This window comes from Pogona vitticeps, chromosome 1 (assembly GCF_051106095.1).
Source record: "Pogona vitticeps strain Pit_001003342236 chromosome 1, PviZW2.1, whole genome shotgun sequence".
NCBI classification, from domain to species: Eukaryota; Metazoa; Chordata; class Lepidosauria; order Squamata; family Agamidae; genus Pogona; species Pogona vitticeps.
In genome coordinates, this window is record NC_135783.1 from 58118875 (window position 1) to 58140914 (window position 22040).

Here is a 22040-nt window from a genome sequence, read left to right on the forward strand (position 1 = left end):
AGAGATTCTGCTGGAACATTCAGTATTTTTGAACAGTTTTTATTTGCATACCAAGAAACTTGGTCAACTCCTGTTGACACATGTTATGCTGTACATTGTTTCATAAAGTGAAATTGACATTATAAATGACTAGTTCTGTACATATAAAAAGTGACATAAGGACAAAAATCTATAGATGTTTAGCAGTATCTCCCCACATAAAAATAATGAAACATAATACAAATTTGTTCTTTGAACCCAAAATCTTGTAAAAAAAAAAGTCACATATTTTAACTTCCTTACAAAAGGAGGCACTGACTTCAGTGAGAATTCTCCTACATGTAATTTAAGTACACATGCAAATATCTGCATGATCATAGCCTGAACGCCACTTCTTGCAAAGAAAATGTAACAACAGTATGGCTTCATAAAGGAGTCTGTCTTTTCCATACTTTCCCATGAGTTGTGCAAAACTTCTGCAACTTCTGCCCTCCTATTAATGCCGAACAAAGGAAAAAATGTCATTGGGTTGGTGTTATATTGGGCTTGGTCGTTCAGTCTCTGGCACATAATCATGCTGCAGGGATCCAACATGAGCCAAGAAGTTATTGCTTTGATGCCCCCAGTCATAGTATTCAGGAGAGAAACTGGAAGAAAAAAAATACACACACACACAACGAAATTAACTTCATAAAAAATAATCCTGATCACACACTCTTGTGAAGTTCCTGCTATGCATTTGACTAGACATACTTTGGTTCACAGAACTGTGCAGGCATGTTTGCTGCAATCCTGTGGTTCTTGGAATGAATGCCAACAGCATTTGGCCAGGAATTTGCTAGAGGGCCTGGGACTGCAAACGTAACACTGTGGCTTAGCCTACATTTTATACTTAACTGTTAATCCAGGTCATCTAAAGTTCTATAGTAACAATATCCAATTGTACTGAGATTCTAAAGCAGAGTACACATTTTCTTTACATTTGAGAAATGAGACAAAAGAAGAAAAATTCATATAGTAACATATTTGTGTTTTACAGCCTCTATAGCAGTAGTTTCCAACCCTGGATCCCCAGATGTTCTTAGGCTGAATCTCCTAGAAACTTTTATAACTTGCTGTGCTGCCCAGAATTTCTGGGAGTTTTAGTCCAAGAACATATGGGGACCCAAGAACATATGGGGACCACTGATCTATAACCATATTCGTTGGTCCTGGAATACTTTATCATGAGAAGTAAAAGTGTACTTCTGGGGTCTCCTAGTACTGTGCAATTTCATGAAATGGAGTAAACCAAACTTCCCAGTTTCTCTGGAGTATACCCCAAAATGATGAATTTGCACAAATGTGAGATATCATCCACACCTCTGGCATGTAATGATAATAAAGAGTAGGTTGAAATTATGAACAAAATATAGGTGGGACAAATTGTACAATCTAGCCAACATGTGTACCTATTTCCCATTTGAAGTGAACGGGGCTTTAAAGTTAGATTTTGCAACTCAGAAAGACTGAACTAGTTAAACTGACTTCTCCATTCACATTTTATATGATAAGACTTTCTAAATGTTGATCTGTAATTTTTAATCTTAATAGCACTAGATATCATTAACATTTTCACTTACAACCTACCTGGCTCACTCACATACCCTTTCTGCACATTTTTCTTTGCTTTCCTACAAGATTACATTCATTAAAAAATAGTATGGCCAATACCATTCATTTGTTGTTGCTTTATGCAAAATCACTGCACTTGTGCTGTCCTCACCTGCTATGTATGCTATGTGGTGATATGCTCCATGCCAAATCATCATCACTGTCATATCTACGAGGATTGTCAAAGAAATAAGATCTTGGATTGAATGCATGAGACGGCACTATTCCTGGATTTGTCTAGTAGGAGAGAAAGAAAAGTTACATTGCACTGCAGCCATTGATTGGAGTGTGTGTGTGTTTTGGGAGGGAGAAGGTTTGTGATTTGGTGTCCCTCTAAACAGAAATGGAAACAGTTCACTTGTCAAGGCACTTTGGAAGAGAGCCTCGTCACTTTCCTCCCTCCCTGTCCCACATTCTGTGTTCTCAGTTCCAAACCGTTTGACTCCCTGAATAAGACAATTGCTATTTCAACCCTGTCCTCTGTTATCTCATGGAGTAGAAGATGGAGAATGGAATGGATGGGAACGGCCAATATGAAGATAACCCTTGAATAGTTTCCAGATTAGAATATGGAATATCCATGACAAACAAATGTTCTGGCTTCTTGCAGTATTCTGGAAACTTTCAGGAGTCCCACGGTGTTGTCAATAAGATTTATGGAAACTCTATGAATGAGTGACCTCCAAAACTGTTTGTCATTAATAGCTCCACCCAGTCCTGCTAACTCATGACCACAGCTTTCTTTATAGAGTCAAGCCACGGCACACTGGGTCTTCCTCTTCTGCTGACTTCCACTTTTTTCCAGCATTATTTCCAGTGGGTTCTTATCTTTTCATGATGTGTCCAAAGTATGGCACTGTCTGTCTTTTCAGTTTTTTACTTGTAAAGACAGTTTAGGTTTGCTTTGACCTGGGGTCCACTTGTTTCTCTTTCTGACACCATCCTCTCACATTCCATTTAGCTACAAGGATTTGTTTGATCTTAAAAATACTGTGCAGTATACAGTTGTTCTCAGGCTGTGGGACAAGCTTAAGAGCCTCTCTTCATGAGTAAGGCTCCTTCTTACGGACTTTCATCCTTACTACACTGAATTATGAAGTTCAGCATTATTTGCAATTGCTCTCACTTTTTATCCACCCAAAGCTGAAAAAGCTGTCCAGAACACTCATTTTGATTTGTGGTGGCACAAGAAGTCCATGGAGCTACCATGGCAATTATTTAGAGGCTATGTTAAACTGTGTATTATACATACATTAACGATTTCCCTTTCTGATACAGGCATTATTTCAGGCCGTCTTCCCCTCAGAATCTGCACTTTCACTTACTGAAGTGCATTTTTATCGACTGTTCCATGAAATAGATACCTTGATTTTGTGCACTGTCTCTAAGGGGTAAGGTAAGTAATTGTTCTTATTTATTCTGTGTTTTCCAAACAGTCAACCAGCAACTCTTTCCTTTTTTATACCTCAAGGCATACCCACATTCTTGAATATTATCAGCTGTACTACTTAATATTTAATCACCTGTTACTTGTCTGAATTCTGCTGTCACACAGGAAGTAAGGAACTCCACATGCAGAGCAATCAGAACATGCATCATAAGATTATTTTAATGCATCATAAAATGGCCACAATATCATTTCTCTCCCCTCATCCCCCATTATCCCTGACATAGGTTAATCAAGCATTATTTTGTCATTTTAGCTTTGAGGAGAAATATGTCTTTTAAAAACCTGTTTATACCTTGTTTATTGTACTAAGCTCAGTGACACCTTAAAGATGACCAAATATTGTTACAAAAATTTATTTAATTTTGTTAAAATATTAATTAATTTTAACCACAGCGTAGACCATAACCTAATTCAGCAGTTATGATAACTATGAAACCTAATGCTGTAGTAAAAGTCTTTAAGGTACTTCTGTGTTTTTTCCTTTGGTTTTGTTCCAGTAATTGACAATTACTGACAGAAATAGTCATTTCAAATGGAGAGGCATACATTGTCTTTAGTGAAAGTTGCACACATTACGTAGATAGTGAATTTGGATAAGGTAAATAAAAATGTAATGTCTCTTGAATAATATCTTTATGAAAGAAAATCTTAGATTCCCTCTGTAACTGTACATAAGTTGTTTGCACTTCGTTATATAAACTCCCTCTTGTTCATATAGGTGATTACTATTATCCTGGGCTAGTACTCCCTCTTGTGGCTAAGTTTCAGAGTATTTAATGTTGATTTATTTAAAGATGGGAGTGTTGTGTTTCGGTTTGGTTTTAAGATTTTAAATATATTCATAACAAAATGTGTATTTCTCTCATTTTCCATTATGGAAGATTACTTAAATTTTTTTAAACATATTATTTTCTCAATACTGTTCTTAGGTCAATCTACAGTAAAAAATAATAATAATTAAAATCCCAAAATTCCCAATCAAAATCAACTTAACGAAACAATAATCAATAAACCAGTAAGCCTGGAATTTAGCAGGCAAAAAGTAATATGAAAAAATGTGCAGGGCTTTACATTACAAGAGTCTGAATCCATATGCATAAAACAACAACTGAAATTGCTGCAGGTATGTGCAACTTACTGGTGATCTGCCAGGCATGTAATTGGGCATGCAACTAATATATGACCAATATGTCATTTACCACAAGTTGCAAACTACAACTAGTCACTGCAACTTCTATTCTTTAACTTTATTATTATGACCATAGGCCAGCCACATTAGCTACACAAGATTAAAATACAGCAAAACATACAGTACAATCAAATCAAAACAGACTAGAATTCAAGTTACAATTCAGTGCTCATTCTTAATCTAGTTAGTCATCTGTTTCCTTATTGTATACACTGCTGCACAAAATTTTGCAACTTTGGCTGTGGTTTCCCTTAAAAGTAATAGAAAAGGACAGAGGTATAAAATTTGTCTTGTGTACTTGGATAATATTTTAAAATAGGAGAAATGAGCAAATTGTAGGAGTCCTTATAAAATGCACAGTAGAACAGGACATCTTCAACAGTTTCCACCATGCCTGATTGGCAAGATCAAAGTGTTGGTTATAAGGAATATGTAAACATGTTCCTTCCAAAATATTTGAAGGCAGAGACTGAAACAGGTTAGGGTAAAAGCTCTCTAATATTTAGCAATTTCTAAATTATAAAGATTGTCTACTGGGGCAAAGATATTGCTATGATTCCCAGTGACTATACAATGTGAAGCCTGTGCTCTTCCAAGTTGGAGGGCTGTATTTCAGTTTTCTCATAATGTCTTTAGCCTTCAGAAGGCCCGGATATAACAGGGATTCAGGGGATAATGCGTAGGACAACAATGTTCACTCCACTGCTCTCACCCAGGCTGAGGGGTAGTTTTCTATTCAAATCAGAGGTGTTCATCCAAGAAGATGAAGGTTTAACTGCAGCCAGTGACTGATTATTTGGTACTTCAAGTGGGATCATACCAGCTTCTATTCTAATTAGGGCATTAGGGATACAACGTGATACACCAAAACAGTTCATGGGAATTTAGATGGTATGGTCTCAAAGGTGCAGAAACCTTTCTATATACATAGAACTGAGCCGTACATGGGTTGGGGCAGTATCTTACCTGGGAAGCCTTTTATTACAGGTGGTATGCAGGAGCCCCTTTTCAGAAAAACAATCTCAAGATGGCAGTAATAGCTGTTTGAGTATTTTCAATAACATGGGTATGATCGGCTGTCCATAGTGACTTCCATGTTTTTCTCTTAATGTGCATGGAAATTTTATAGGTTAAAAAATAAACCAGCACTTTGGAGTGGGCTGAGAAATGAACCAGGAGCCAAGGAAAACAACCCACATTGCTGCCATGGGAGGTCATGCCTGGATCTCGCCAGAACTCCTATTGCCATATTTTGTCCTAACTACAATTTCTGGATCCTCTTCAGAAGCAGTCTCTTTCACTTTAAGCCTTCCTGTCCCCGTGTGTTAAGAGACGGGCAGGTACATGTGCAACTACAGCCTGGTGGCCAGTATCGCAGATGGTACTTGGGGCCAAGTAATATTACCCACCCAGTTTGAAGGAGATTATTCATTCTACATGCATTGATGTTTACTGGTGATCACATAGACAGTGCCATGGATATATACGCATGCCTTGGTAATATTATGCCACCTTTGCTTTAAGTGTACATTTTAAGATCTGTCTGCGGAAGCAGATTTTGATCCATGAAAGCTGATGCTTCTGGGAAACTTGACACAGAAATAACTCTGCTAGTCTTCAAGGTGTCACAATGTTTTAATGCCCCGCAGCTTTTCCTGTCCTTCCCACTCCCCGACCCCCACCTTTTTTGCCAATATGCTGAAATAGTCCAAAAAGGCGGCCTCTCTGGCAACATTAAAAATGAGTTCTTTAAAAGTATGCCACAGCGACCGACTATAAACTAAGACTAGGATGAAACATTCACTCTTTCCCAACCATAAAAATCAGAATTCAGATCTTTTACTGACAGTGAGAGTGTACCTAACTGGGGGTGGGTGGGGGGTTATTAACCATTTCCTCCAACTTAATAATGAGAGCAGAATGGGTGACGAGGTATCAAAATGCAGAATGTATCATTCAGACACCTATATGGGCCAACCCACAAGGAAGAGAGGCATCGGTTTTACGTAAATCTGGTTAGAATGCGAAAACAACAACAATGTAAATGACAAATGGAAAACAAAATAGGGTAACTTACTAGATCTTTTGTAGAGTTCCGAACACGGAAGAAGAACACCACCAAGGAAGTGGGAAGGAGCTCCCATACAAACAGGATTACTCCGAATACTACATATCCAGCATCACCCAGCTGGCATTTCAGATCTGCCTGTGGCAGAATTAAAATAAAAGATGTTTAAAAGCAACGATTGAACTCAGCATTGAACAACCACACTACATCAACACCTGAGGTAAAATGTAGAGGGAAATCCTACCATATTTTATTTTATTTATTTATTTATTTATTATATTTATACCCCGCCTATGTAGTCATTTCAATCACTCTAGGCGGCTTACAACATAAAAGATAACAAGTTCAAGAAAAATTTATAACAATTAATTAATTAAATGATTCTGCAAGATGGGAAAAATACAAAATTAATCAAATAAAGAGAAAAAGAATAAAAAAGGAAAGAGGACAGGAATTAACTGGAAGGGAAGGCCTGCCTATACATGCAGAGACACAATCCTTGTTCAATCTCTGTTAATAGTTTATATGTCTAGATAGCGCAGTGGTTTAGGTATCTAGCTCCAGAGCCAAAGTTTGGGAGTTTGATTCCCCCTCCCGACCTCTGTGAGTAAAACCAGCCTATGTGGCCTTGGGCGAGCTGCATAGTCTCAGGGCACCCCCAGAGGAAGGGAAGGATAAACCACTTCTGAGTCTTCTCTACCTGAAAAACCCTGAAAAGGGTCACCATAACTCAGAATTGACTTGACAGCACATGATTATTATTATTATTATTATTATTATTATTATTATTATTATTATTATTATTATTATTATTATTATTATTATTATTATTATTATTATTATTATTATTATTATTATTATTATTATTATATGAGAGAAAAATCTATGTCTTTTTCCAGAGGCTGCTCAGATCCATTTGGAATTTCCTTGGCCCAAATAAACCAATATGCATATCCAGACAAACAAACAGCAGATTCTGCATATCAGAATGTCTTGGTCAATTAGCACTTGGATCTTACTAACCTGCTCTAACCTCTGGACTTCAAAGCTGTAATATATCCAACATAAAGAACACACTGGGGAGGTTCAGCCTAATTCTGTCTCATAATGTTTGAAGGGTTGTAATTGTGAGATAAATAATGAAAAACGGGATCAGGTTTTGGGTTTCTTAGACTGAACCATAGCTGGAGACAAACATCACTTGTGAAAGCAAATTCTTCATTTAACAAGTATGTGGGCAGAGAAGTTAAACCTTTCCTCCTTAGTGCAATTCTCCTAAAAATTCCTTCACTGCTTGTGTTGATGTTAGCTTTGGGCGGGGCAGAGATGCTACCATGGATACGAAATACAGAATGAGTTCCACTGATGTAAGACATTCATCACTGAAACAGCATTTAAGATCTATAAAATCAAAACCCTTACTGGGCTGAAATCTTGGCATCAGAGAACATTCCTTTATCTTTGAAGGCTACATTTATCGGAAAACCCAAAGCTCTGCTTTAGACTTCCATGTAATTTTGGATGAAGATACACTATGCCACAGTAACACTCCCAAGTATTTTTTTTCTCAAGGTAAATAGGTTTTATTTTCACTCAGGGCAAAACAGTTATGCTACCTGACTAACTCCACCAACTTCCAGTTTTAACAGACTCTAAACTACAAATCTGCATGCTTTAAAAAGTCCTACAAGTCTGCAATTAGATGTGTCTGTCTATTTTTAATAATTATATTTAAACCATTTTTGTAAGCGATTTAACGTTACAGTTACTATTGAAGTGCATAATACAAAGAAGCTGAATGGAGTTCCTTGAGGCAAATGATTCTTAATTGCAAAGCATGTGGGTGTGTAAAGAAAGGCGATGCCGTCAAACATCAGTGCATGAATTAACATGTTGCCTGAAGGAAGTGTTTTACTTGCCTGATCAGAGACATTGTACCAATCATAATCGAAAGAATTCACTGTCTTGTTTTGAGAAAACGATAAAATAACCAGATTGTAACAGGCTCTTGAGGTATAAAGTAGTATAACTGTCACTCCTATGGTCGTTAACTGGCATACAGATGAACCCTAGAGAAGAGATGAAAACATGTTTTAGCATATTTAAGCTTTGCTATTTGCACAGGAAGAACGATGGTATACTTCCTCCCTCCCAAAAGGATAGATATGGGCTACAGCACTGTGGATGAGAAGCTATTAACAACCTCTAAAAAGACTTTAAGGAAAGCAAAATATGGCAGCTGCAAGAGTGAGTTAAATTCAGTTTTGCAGCTCAGGTGAAGGTTCACGACCCCATGGTCCTTTCCTTCCCAAATACCTAGCCACAGTGATGAGGGAACATCAGCATCTGGACCAGCACAGGTATGCCAGGGCACAATGATGGCCACTGGGGCACCCTCTCATCTAATTTTTTCAAATATGTTGTGGTTGGGGCCTGGCACCTAGCAATGTATGTGATTGCTGATGTTCACTTTATGATTCTTATTTTAGCAGCATTGATATGAGAAAGCCAGTGTTGTACAATGTTAATGGTTATAGTACTAGATATGATACTCAAGCTCAAATATCTGTTCAGTCACAGTGCTTACTGGATGACCTCAAGCCAGTCACAGCCTCTAATATAAATCAATCTTACAGTGTTATGGGGATAAAAAGGGAGAAAGGAAGCACGACAAGCACCCACATACGTTATTGGGGGTCTGAAAATAAATAAATAAATACTAAAATTAACTGAAATCCTATTGCTCAGCACAGTAAGTCACACTAGAGTAGGCCCACTACATCAGTGGGGATTTGGACAGTCAACTCCTCACAATCCACATTTGTTCAAAGAGGTCTACTCTAACTGCAGTTGGTTTTAGTGGAGGAAGTAAAGTACTATAGGATCACTCCAAAGGCCTGTCTAAGCATATTTACTTCCTAGTAAGAACTCAACTGTGTAAATAAGAATGATAAGGTTCTTATAATGGCAATATGCTACATCCAGCATTAAATCTTTTGAATACTTGTTGCTGAGAAACACAGGCAGGAAGTCAGAATTGCCCTCTCTGATCCCGCTTCTCTGCTTCCAATTAGCATCTAGTCAGCCCCTCTGGGGAACAGGACGTTAGACAAGACTGGCCTTGAGTTTGAGCCAGCAGGATTCTTCTCACGTTTCTATGTTTACAAAGTTTGGTTTTGGGAGTTTTATTAAATTAATTAATTAATGGCTTCATTTTATTATCTAAATTTGTATTTTAACAAGAGAGATGCTGTTTGACGAATACAAGAGGCATAATTTGCAATTTATCTGAATATAGTGAAAGTGAAACGTGCAATACATTCTCTTTATTTCTTTAATTCATGTAATCTTTCAGCACAATCCTGTATAAAGTAGTAACTCCCACTGTGTTGATCCTTGGGAACTGAACAGAATTGTAGGTTTTACTATGAATCACCTTTTTGTCTGCTTACATTTCTGGGGATCTCAAAATGTGTTCTAAGTGTCTGAGATTAAACACAGTAGCCATGGATTCTCCCATGTAGTCTAATTTCCTGGATCTACACATGTCCCTTTATAAAAAACATCAGACTGAAGAATTCTGCTGAGATAAAAGATTCTGATATTTTGGGAGGCACTGAAACCTACAATACAAAAGGGGTGAAATTGTGGTGAGAAGTTTTACACAGCAGGAAATACTTAAAAGAGGAATGTTTGCGTCTCAGTGAGCTTCTGAACAAGAAATTAAATGCTATGGAACTCTAAGGGGAAGACAAGCTGAGAGAAACTTCTCATCACGTTACACCAGAGTCCTTAATTTGATTAATAACAGAACAATGCAGCAAATATTTTGCACCTGGTGAATCCTCGTCAAATAGGAACTCCTATGCAAGATTACTGTATACTGTACTCAGTTATTTGTTTATGATACTGAACAGTTACATTTGGTCCCATCAGATCCTATACTACGCTAGGAATTCATCTTGATTTCATACTGGTCATAGCATCCTAAAAGTTCTGGAGATCCTTGAAAACTTTAACCCACAAAACTATAGACCCAAGACTGCCTGAGTGACAGAGTGGCCAGTGTAAATAGTAGTAAGAGTGTCTGGCTTCAGGGTTGAATCCTTACTTAGGTCATGAAGCTCACTAGTACCCACAGCTTTGTCTGTCTCACAGATATATTACCATATATATATATACCATTACCAGATATATATACCATTAGATCCCAACTGTGAAAGCCTTTATGAATACATATTACCAGATTTTAGAATGTTAGATCTGAAAATAAATGAATTACACCTGAATGTTAAAATTGTAAAATTAACTAATTACTACAGTATTAAAGTTTAAAATCAAATTTTAGTTTTAAAATGTTTAATTTGTCAAAACAATGTTACTTAAGTTTTCATTAAAATGTTAGTCAGGTGTGCCCTCAATAGAGGACACATGTCATTCCACATTTTTCCTCCCTATAGGAAAAAGAAATCACCTATACTTCGCTTTTAAAACAATATTTGTAGTAGGTAACACAAACTCAACCCTATAAATGCCTCTGGATTACAAAACTCAGAAGCCTCATTAGCGCAGCCAAGAACCTAGGGTATTTCCTAGTGCTCCTGGAAGACATTGGTTGAAACCTTGTTGTGCAACTCCATGAGCATAAAGGTTGATAATGTCATCAGCTACAGATGTTAATTCTCAATTTAAAGTTTCCTATTCTTCCCTCAGGTTCCAAGGCTCCGTATGGATCCCTTTCAACCTGCAGAAAGCTTTGGAAACCTCAGGAGGTGGAGGAGAATCCTGCAATATCTGAAAATCATCATTGCTAGTTGGACCATTCTTATTTAGCTGACCATTCTTATTTAATTGTAAGAAGCTTTTTTACTGAAAGTGTAGACCTGGTTAGAGGCTGCCTACTTTTGTCCAAGTCAGCTGTTGAGTTTACATTGGCCAATTCCTGTTGGCCTCAAATCAGTTCAAAGGGATTGCCCAACAGCTTTAAATATACATATATAAATATACAACTGGCTGTAGTCTGCTGCAGTTAAAAGTCTGGAAAGTAGTGTTGTTCGGAGCAAAGCTACAAATCAACAGCTTCTGTGCAAGACGAAGCTGGGATTGATTTCCCTGATGATGCTGGGGAATTCTGGGAATGGTAGTCCAAAAGTACAAATTTGCACAGCTTTAATTCCAGGTAAGTATATCCAAGACTGTAGCCGAAAGGCAATATAAAGGATATCTAGTCATTCTTTATATGAGGAAATCTTCGTTCAAAGCCTGCTTCCTCTACTCACAGTGCCTCTACACATATGCTGCACTGCAATTTCCATCTAAGCTGGCAGGCTATCAGTTTAAGGCAGGCTTTTTGAAACGTGGAGCTGAAATTGTCTGCTTTAATCTTGCCTCAAGAAGATTTGGCAGGGTTAGCAGATCAATCTTTATTCTTCAACATACAGTATATCACTCACTTATCTACCACCAGGTAGATCTCATCAGAACTTTAAAAAAAATATCTGAAGTTATACTTTACCTTGGACTCCAAGTAAATATTTGCTAAGGACATCTTGGAAATCTTGTAAAGGCAAACAGAGAGCGAGATGGCACACAGTACAAACAGTGTGTCGTTGATCGCCACTCTGACTAATACGATGATTTTCCTTTCTGAATTCTCGATTCTTACCAGCACTGCACATGTCAAATTCACCAACAGGAAAAGCAGACTGACGAAGAAGGACACCAGGTAGAGAGGCAACCTGAACAGGGAGGAAAGGTTTATTATTTTGGAGTGGATAACTTTCAGTAAGTATTCAGGAGAGGCAGTTGTATTCCCCACAAGGACATAATTGATGTGATTAATTGTTACATAGGTTACATAAATAAACGTTAGCCTAATTCCCTTATAGGTCATAGACTGAGGGGGTAATAGGGGAACGTCACCCCCAAATGGGGAAAGCAGTCACTCTTCATTCCACAAATCACCCACAGTACCATTTCTATACACAAAAACACTCCTTTTCTTATCACAGCAAGTTCAACACTAGTTTGGGACAAAATAATGGAACTGGAGCCAGAGATGGCTGAAGATGTTTTGCAGCCAGACAAGGGGTCTCCTGCAACCCTAATTCCACACAGAGTAGGTGTCTGGACTCCCAGTTCAGTCCTAAATCAGTGCTGTTCACAGTATGACACGCTGGGGGTTCAGGACTCTCAAATTTAAAGTCCCCTCTTTTCCTAAAATCAGCACTGCCACTTGCACAGAACAAACCTTAAGAAAACTACTAGTTTCAAACCACAATAACCCATATACGAGATTCCCTTGTATGCCTAAAAATTGCTAAATTCCTCTACAAAATGTTTCAAAATAATGACTTCTTCTTTCATTAGGTGAACTCAGTTTTACTGAAGTATATTAATTAGAGATGGGGGTATTTGTATTCGTATACAAATATCCCCTCACAGGTGGCGTTAATGACAGTCCGGCCCCATGGGGCTGGATGGTCCACTCACCGATCTGCCATGGACGGCGCGATTCTACGAATGGCTCCACACCACGCAATCCCCTCGCCGCTCTTCGACCTTGCAGCGAGACTTGTCCTCCTGCCTCCTGCCAGGAGTTGCGAGCGGATCGAGCACTGCAGAGCCATTGGTAGAATCGCACTGTCCACATCCGTGGCGGATCGGTGAGTGGACTGTCTGGCACCATGAGGCTGGACCCTCGTTAACGCCACCCGTGCGGGGATATGCATATCCATATATGAATATAAATATCCCCATGTTTAATATTAATATTGCCTAACAATTGATTGCTCACGCTCTCTCGCTTTCCTTTTCCAATACTCCCAACTTCGGTTGCTCTTTATTTTCTCTGTACTTACAGATGGAAATGGGCTTCTTACCTGTATTTTAGAAGTTCTGGTGAATATTTTGATTTAGCTTTGAAAATCACCTGTAATAGAATGAAGGTGCATGTTATCTTTGGAGTAAAAAGTACAGATATAAATAAGATTCCCTTGTATGCCTGTCAAATCTGTTATCCTTCAGACAAATGATGAGGTAACATAAATTAGTCTTGTCCGACTTAAATCTCAGTAGAACCACTACATTGCTTCTGGACAAAAGTCTCTCTGTAGTGTTCATTTGCAAATTGCCAGTTTCTTGGGATTATCTCACAAATTAAATGGCAGAAAGCACAAGTTTTACACTTAATAGATAATGAGTTGCAGCCAGTCAGTTCTATAAACAATTCATGTAAAAATGCAGTAGTATATAAAAGCAGAGGAACACAAGATTACAAAACCAGCAGCCATCAATCAACCATTAAAGGAAAGATGAAGACGTCTTGATGTTGTTGTACTTTAAATCCCATAATCCCTCACCATAGGCAATGCAGGCTGACACTGACAGGAGAGGAACTCCAGCAACATCTGGAGGGCCACATAGTCCCTGCTTTCAACCTAAGTCCTTGGAGAATTATAAAGAAATATAGTTCCTTCGCTGGAATGACAAAAGCATAGATATGTCACCTATCATGCCTAGTAATAGAATACCACTGCCATTGGAAGTAGGAATTCGGCAAAGTTAGTTTTTTCTATTACAGTGGGGTCTCGACTTACGAACGGCTCGACATACGAACGTTTCGACTTACGAACTGCTCTCATAGTAATATATGGACTCGACTTGCGAACTTAGATTCGAGTTACGAACTCTTTTTTTTCCTTTTTGTAAAGCTAAGTCATCTTAGGTTAAAAGAAAAAAAGAAAAAATATCCCCCTCTAGTGGCAGAAGGCAGAATAGCAGCTTCCCATTGGTTTCTATGGACGAAAAGAGCAGATACGGATTAAATGGTTTTCAATGCATTCCTATGGGAAATGAAGATTCGAGTTACGAACTTTTTGACCTGAGAACTGCCTTCCAATACGGATTAAGTTCGTAAGTCGAGACCCCACTGTATAATTCCAAGAATCTTCCAGTCAGTATATATTATTATTTGTTGGTCACCTTTATACCACTACTTTCCCTCCACTGAGTTCTAGGCAGTGTACATAGCTCTTGTCCTCTCTTCTTCATCCTCACAACACTCTGAGACAGTTAGAGTGAGAGAGTGTAACTGGCAAAAGGTGAGTTTTTTAGCTAAACAGAAATCAGAAACTATCTGAGCTAGATAAATCAATGGTCTGATTTAGTGTACAGCTAAAGTATGTGCAGTATGCTACCTAGGCATCGGGTATAAACTCCTGAGCTAATAATAGAGCTGTGAATTTCCACTCTAATGAGAAGCATAATCCTATGTAGAATATGCTAAACACAACAACCCAAAGCCATTTAACCAGCAGCTAACAGTTTTGCACAGAACCACGTGCTGAAAGTTAACAATCACTTCCTCCCTATACAGGCATGTACCTTGGACAAGTTTTAGAGGGTGAGTCTGACATCTGTGTTAGTCTTTTGGAGGGGAAAATCCTCTGATGTATCTGATGAATTCGGCTGCAATCTACAAAGGCTTGTGTCAAATAAAACTTGTTAGTCTGTAAGGAGTCATTAGATTCTGTTGTTTCTGCTATGATGCATGGTTATAGCAGTGTGATCCCATAGGATTTACGGCACGATGGATGTGACTTCTTGACATGTGACATAAATTGAAAAGTAAAGCCATTATCTATAGATGATTAGTATTTATTTATTTAGTAAAAGCTAGAACTAACATTCACCCATTAAAACATATCCATTTATACCTTAATGCATGAGCATTCAGGAATAATCTACTGAAAATAATTTGTTCTAAGGACTTGAAAACTTGCATATTCTCCATTTTTCTAAAATCTAAATATATCTTTTTCCACTTCCTCCTAGTCTTTCCCTCATGCATAACATGTTCCAAGCCCATTAATCATATTTAGTGCTGTCCTCTAAATCTTCTCCATTTTGCTTTCACGCTTGCAAAAGTGTGGGGATCAAACTAAACCTTAGCAGCCCAGTCAAAACATGCATAGAGCTGCATAAAGGAAGGTGTTTGGATTGCTGCACCCATAAATATTGGGGCTGATAGCTATAAAAAGCTTCCTGAATCTGCTTTGTTGCTTCAGCTTTATATCAGGAGTGCTGGAAATGGAAGAAGGAAGTACATGGGGAAATCAAATACTGTAGGAAGATAGATGCTGGAGGTCTAGGGCAGACAAATACCCTGAGACCTCAACTAATGTCCTAAAATCAGACAATCCTACCACCCAAATTCTATCTGACACTTTACCTATAAGCTACATGGACTCTGAGTTTGTAGACATGCATAGGCTAAACAATAGATTCATGTGTTGAATGACTGCACTCAAGAGACTAAAAAGGGCTTTTAGCAAACACAACCTGAAAAATATCAGTAACATACATTGATGCCTTTTACTACCACAGCATTGTCTGATGTGAAAGATAAAGCATATTTTTCAAGAACACTCTTCAATCCAAACTGAAATGCAGAATTTACAGTCAACATAAGGTAGCTTAAATCTGGCTTGCAAAATCAATGAAATCAACCAATGATTTTCTGCTTCTTTGAGTAGATTACATCTGAAAAACTGGTCTTCTGAGCATCAAAGGTAGGTTGATACAGTACAAACCAAAAATCAGAAATGTTGATAGAAAAGAACATTCCAAGATTATTTTTCTGAATCTAGCATTCTTACTGATATTTATTTCCATGCATGTTGTTCAAAGATCGTGTCAAAGTGGTTTTTTTTAGAGTAGTGGCTGAAACATCAAAACAGAAATGTACTGTACTCAAGTCAACTAAGTGTAGCCTGTGAAATTTACAGAGTTGAGCAAGCAAGTCCCTGCAACAAAATGTTGCAGTATGAAACACTGCTCAGAGTTCCAGTCCAGATTTTTTCTCCTTTCTGGAGAATTTTTCTTTCTTTCTATGGCCATCATTTCTGTCCAATCCCCCCCCCCACACCCCCATTTTGCATATATATTTTTTTATTTCCAGAATTACACTGGCCAGGCTGGCAGTGGGAGTTTAGGGGGAATTCTATGAGCTATAGTTTCAAAAAGAAACTTCTCAAGCTCTATAGCCTATCTTCAACTTTATAGATTTCGCTGACTAGGAGAAAGACAAATATGTGGGTGCAAGAAATGAAGCCTGAACTCAGTCAAGAAAGGAACATGAATTAACTAAGGCTATCATACTTCATGAGAAGAGTTACTGGAATTGGCAATAATACTAGGAAAAATTGAAGGTATTAGGAAAAGCAGACTATGAGATGGATTAAGTCAATAAAGCAAGCTGTGGCCTGGAATTTGCAAGACATGAGCAGGACTGTCAATACTACAACCTTTAGAATGGCACCAGTTCAGAACGCTTGTGGATGATGTTGGCCTTTGTCTCCAGCAACACAGTTTTACACTAAATAATCCTTTCTAATTCCTTTACAGCTGCCCTTCCAAGTCTCTAGCCTTCTTCTAATTTCTTGTCTGCAGACATTTGGATTGATGATTGAACCAAGATAATGAAAATAGTTAAAGGCTGCAATTTCTTCAGTATCACCACCATAGTTACGTAATTTCTCTGCAGTCTTTACCTTCTTAACTGTAATCCTGTTTTGTATTTTTTGCTATCAGTTCCTGTTGGAGTTTTATTTGCAACGTCATGTGCTGCCTGTAGTCTGTTTGGCTAGGAGGGACTTTTCTGGGCTGAGGTGATTGTGCATCTATCCAGCACCTAACCAATTGATCCTTCTTGTCTTTGAATTCAAAGATTGCTACAGTTCTCTGCCGAGTGTTCCTTTCCCTCTCTTTAGTCTGTTGGTGGCAGTTGTTTGTTTTCTGCTGATGATCTGTTTGGTTGGTTGCTAACATGTGTGCAGTAAAGAAAGCAGCATATACAGGTCTGCAATTTCAAGGAAATTTAAGATTTTTTTTGTTCTTTCTCATACAAATGTCACAGAGCAAGTTATTGAGACTTAAAGTGCCAGTTAATAAAGGGATGGACTCTGGGGAACTTGTAGCTACAGTATTCTCCTTTGTAGATCTCTGCATTTCTACTGCATAGTAAAAAGGGAATTTTACCAGAAATTCAAAACCCTGCAACAATTCCACCAGTATTTAGGTGTCATCTGGACATCTGAATGATTCATTCATGGTTACTAAGAAGTCATGCAAGGCTAAATCTCTCAGGCACACGAATCTCTACAGTATTTGTAGATATAGCTATTTCAAAGTCATAGCAAGATAAAAGTTATGTGTATGTGTGCGTTTGTGTAGTTAAGAGTTAGACATATATATGCAGATAATTCAGCCGCCTTTTACAGTGGTGCCTCGCTTGACGATGTTATTCCATTCCAGCGAAATTGCTGTAGAGTGAAATCATCGTCAAGCGGGGGAACCCACTGAAACGCATTAAAAACCGGTTAATGCATTCCAATGGGCTAAATACCTAATCGTCCAGCGAAGATCCTCCATAGGGCGGCCATTTTCCGGTGCCTGTCTTGCGAAAATTAAGTCCTGAAAACAGAGGGGAGCCATTTTGCACAGCGCGCGGCCATTTTGAGAGCTGCCGATCAGCTGTTTTCATATCATCGTAATGCGAAGAATTGGTTCCCAAAGCAGGGAACCGATCGTCGTAAAGCGATTTTTGCCCACTGAAACATCGTTTTGTGATGGCTAAAGCGATGGCAAAAATCTCATCGTCAAGCGGATCCGTCATTTAACGAGGTAATCATTAAGCGATACACCACTGTATAAGTCATTCTTGTGTTCTTTCTAGCAAATGTCCATCCCATCATTGCCTTTAACCAATGAAGACACCCTGGCAAAACACATGTATCTTCAACCTTCTAAAATCATGCATTTTAATCTCCCCAAATAATGCTCACAGCTCAGAAATTGTATCTCTTTGTACTACAACTCCCAAAACCATCAAACCAGGACAGTCAGGTGAATTATGATATTTGTGTCCAAAACAGAAATTTCCAGGGGCATAGCCATGCTGTAGTGAAAATGAACAAAAAGAGTCTTTTGTAAGACTACCACATTTTGACATAAGCTTTTGTAGACTGCAGTCCACTGACACACATCTAAAGAGGTGGTGGGCAGTCCACCTAGAAACCTTGCTTCTTTCTGCTATACTCTTTAAAAAGTAACCTTTCCCAGATCTGCTGACGTTTGAAACTTAACAGAGCTTCACTCATGTGGTACAATATTTCTTTTTCACATCCTGCAGAAAATAATACGGGTGTGTGTGCTAATTAGCTCCTCTACTTGCAATTCATTCTAACATACAACCAGGTCCAAAGGAGCCTAGACTGAGCCCTGTACTCTGCCAAGAATTCTTAAGCATTTGGGAGTTGCTAATCTCTCCTGGCATAATTTGAATGGCTTTCACAGAGTGTTCCTTCTATCATGTTAAGACATTTTAGGGTTTTTTTTCTTCTGCACTTCTACAATGCTCCATTTTTTGCTAACAATTAATTACTCCTTTACACTAAACATGCTGGATTTTATGCATGGTGAGGCATAACCAGTCTGTCTTTTCTTTATTTGGGTCAAAGTTACCTCTGACAGTGTGATTTCCTCTCTTCCCTTTTTACATCTGCTCTTGCTTGCCTGATGTGAAAGTGTAGGAGTGATTTTTTTTTTTTTTTTTTTGGTGGAACTCCATGCTATGTGCTGCACTAAGAGCAACACTCGCCACCTTAGCATTTAGTGGAATACTAAGTATGTTTACTTAGAAGTCCCATTGTATTCAATGGAAATGGCTCCCAAGATGGCAGTGTGGGTATCTTGACTTTTTACTGTGCATTCTGGAATTATGCCTCCTCCAAAGGTTGTTCCTGTTTAGCTCTACTCCTTTAAAAAAATAGAATTCCCTCCTTATGAGGAGAATTTCCCATATCTGTATTTTAGTTTTCACATGAGGTTATATCCCTCCCACAAAAGACTAGCAGACTTGCTAAAATGCACTTTTTAATGTGCAAAATATGGTCCAATACCATAATTAGTGTAATAAAGACTTGTTTTTAAAAACTATTTTGCATTTTCAATGAAAATATATCAGTCTTCTCAGTGTAAATTCCATTGAAATCAACAGGACTTCCAAGTAAACATAAAGAAGAAGACTTCAAGTCACAATAATATGACTAAGCCATTCTGCAAGTTGTTAAATGAGATGGGAAATGATGATGATGATGATGATGATGATGATGATGATGATGATGATGATGATGATGATGATGATGATGATGATGATGATAATAATAATAATAATAATAATAATAATAATAATAATAATAATAATAATAATAATAATAATAATAATAATAATAGGTGTGCTGCTTATATACAGCCCCGTAGTGCTTAATGCACTCTCTGGACAGTTTGCAATATAATTATGCAGGCTACATATGCATCATATACATCATCGTCACTATTGCATGTCATCAAGTCAAATTTGAGTTCAAGTGACACTTTATAGGTCTCACAAATGCTACATATTATAGTAAAAACCATAATTGTCTGTCCTCCTCTTCAAGAGAGAACATGAACATCTTACTTTTTTGGAGCAAGCATGGTCAATAACTAAGGGGGCTAGAGGATTCTGGGATCTGTAGTCCAAACCCATAACTTTCTCATGCTTGGATTTAAAATAACAGTATTATTTTCTTTTCTGCTCATATCTGAATATAATGTAAAAGTGGAACCTCATGTAATAGTCCTGCAAAACAGGCCAGGAAAAAGGCTGAGACTATGGAAACCCTTACTTGCCTAAACTCACCTAGCCAGTTCCCAGCTGACATGAAACAGAAGGAGGGATGTTTTGGCTCAGTGCCTACATTTTTAACCCTTTTTTGACCTCCCGAGCTCTCAGGAAGGAGCCCTACCCATATATTTTTGCACCATTTTCCACACAAAATCAAAAACTAAATCACACCATCGGTTCATAATGTTTTATCCCAATTTGGACTAATTTTATTTTGGCTCACTCTGATAAGAGAAACTCTTGCCTCACAATGAATGGCCAGAAACTTTTCTTGCCCCTCTTCAATGTATTTGGCTTTTAAAACAGGCAGGACCCCTCCTTCTGGGCATGAGACTTCAGAGCTGCAACTGTATTTCAGCTAACAAGGCATGCATGAAACACAAACCCTTCTTTTGTCTTTTTTGCAAAAATCAGCTGGTCTGCTTAGTTTGCAGAGTAAGCCATTTTTTACGGTATCTTTTTGAGGATCAGGGCGAGCCCATTCATTCCGTGTGTGTCATCCACATCCCTAGGACAACGGAGAAGATAGCTGGAACAATTTTGTAATCGCCCCTGACTTCAGCGACCACTGAGCCCAGATAGTTAGTACACGAAATGTCTTGCCTTTGCCTTCAAGGTTTGCCTCTGGCAACTTAACTGTCTGCTGGGGGCAGGCTTGATCCCGGGGATGCTGCGCTTTTTCCCCCGAGGTGCTTTCGATGCGTTTTAACTCAGCAGTTTATTCTGGTTACATGTTTAATACTGTACTGTCTCTTACTGTGCCTTTGAGCTAGATCTGGGTTTTATCACTTACCTGGGAGAAAGTTGGGAAATAAAACCAAACACACATTCAAACAGAACGCGAGCGCATCTTTCCCAGAGATTGGGAGCCGGGGCTCCTCCTGGCGACGACGGCCATCCCAAGGCGCTAGCCCTCAGGGAGAGAGAGATGCCCGGGGCTTACCTGCGTGAAGTAAAGGTTCATCAGCGTCAGCGTGAAAAACTGGAGGCAGACGGGGAAGCAGTAGAGGAGCCAGAAGGCGAAAGGGCTGAGCGAGTTGGCGGTGACAAAGTCCCTGAAGTAAAACGAGAAGAGCACCGTCCGCAGAGACGCCCAGAGGAGGCAGAGGAACAAGAAGACCGTCTGGTAGCTGAACCGCTTGTGCCGGTAGCGGAGGACCAGCCAGAGCTGGACGTAGACGAAGACGAAGAGGAGCGAGTAAAAAACCGTGTAGGCGACGGTCAGCCCCAGCTTCACGTAGGGGGGCACGGCGGGGCTCAGGGTGGGCGGCGAGGTGTCGTTGTTCAGCGGGTCCCACTCCAGGGCCTCCATTCTCGCGGGTCCCTCTCTCCCCCCCCCCCTCGCTCCAGGATTTAGGCACAAGCGGCCCCCTCAGCGTCGCCCCCCCGTGTGGCCGCCGCCTCTCTGTTTGCGCCTTTCATCTTCCCCAGCGGAGGAACCGAGAGAAACGAAAACATGCCGCACTTCCTCTTCGGCGGCTCCCTGACGGCTTGTAGCACATGATCGCCGCCGTCCAGAATGATTCATGCGGACGGCCTCCGTCAGCAGTTGGCAGGGAGAGACTCCCAAAAGCTGAAAGAGAAATAGAGGGAGGGAGGGAGGGAGGGGAGCGCACCTCGGCCGGCCTGGCTTCGGAACGCCTTCTCTCCGCACCTCGTTGTCAGCCAGGAACACTTTTTAAAAGGCCTGCGGGAACAAAGACTGTACACACACCGCATGGAGCCGAACATTGTTTTAAACCAGGCATCTGAAGCCAGGGGCTACGGCACGGCCCACAGAAACCCATTAAAACGGGTTAAACCTTTGCGGAGCCACAAGACACTTCGGTGTGCTTGATTGCTGTAGACCAGTGTGGCTGGCTATCTTCCTGGAGTTAATGCAGATGGTGACAACAGATGTATTCTAGAATCCACATAGGAACCGATAGCTGAAACGAACCAGGACAACACATTGAACTTGGGGCCTTGTACC

The 22040-nt window shown here is 39.3% G+C and overlaps 1 protein-coding gene across 1 annotated transcript; it reads right to left on the bottom strand.

Annotated features, from left to right (window-relative positions):
* Positions 1-23: 23 nt before the first annotated feature.
* Positions 24-21556, bottom strand: GPR137B (G protein-coupled receptor 137B). Its single transcript, XM_072993217.2, has 7 exons — positions 21012-21556; positions 13221-13270; positions 11855-12077; positions 8255-8408; positions 6349-6473; positions 1745-1869; positions 24-626 (listed from the first exon to the last, which is right to left on the bottom strand). Exons 1-7 carry the CDS (start codon positions 21378-21380, stop codon positions 515-517), a joined length of 1158 nt encoding a protein of 385 aa, XP_072849318.1. The 5' UTR covers positions 21381-21556; the 3' UTR covers positions 24-514.
* Between the last annotated feature and the right edge of the window lie 484 nt (positions 21557-22040).

What these genes read in the sequence shown, in the direction of transcription:
- GPR137B (XM_072993217.2), bottom strand. Translation starts at nt 21,380, where the DNA reads ATGGAGGCCCTGGAGTGGGACCCGCTGAACAACGACACCTCGCCGCCC. An exon ending in CCAGAACTTCTAAAATACAG is followed by an intron (nt 12,078 to 13,220) that starts GTAAGAAGCCCA and finishes CTCCCTGTTCAG; the next exon opens with GTTGCCTCTCTACCTGGTGT. An exon ending in CAATGTCTCTGATCAGGCAA is followed by an intron (nt 6,474 to 8,254) that starts GTAAAACACTTC and finishes TGCCACAGGCAG; the next exon opens with ATCTGAAATGCCAGCTGGGT.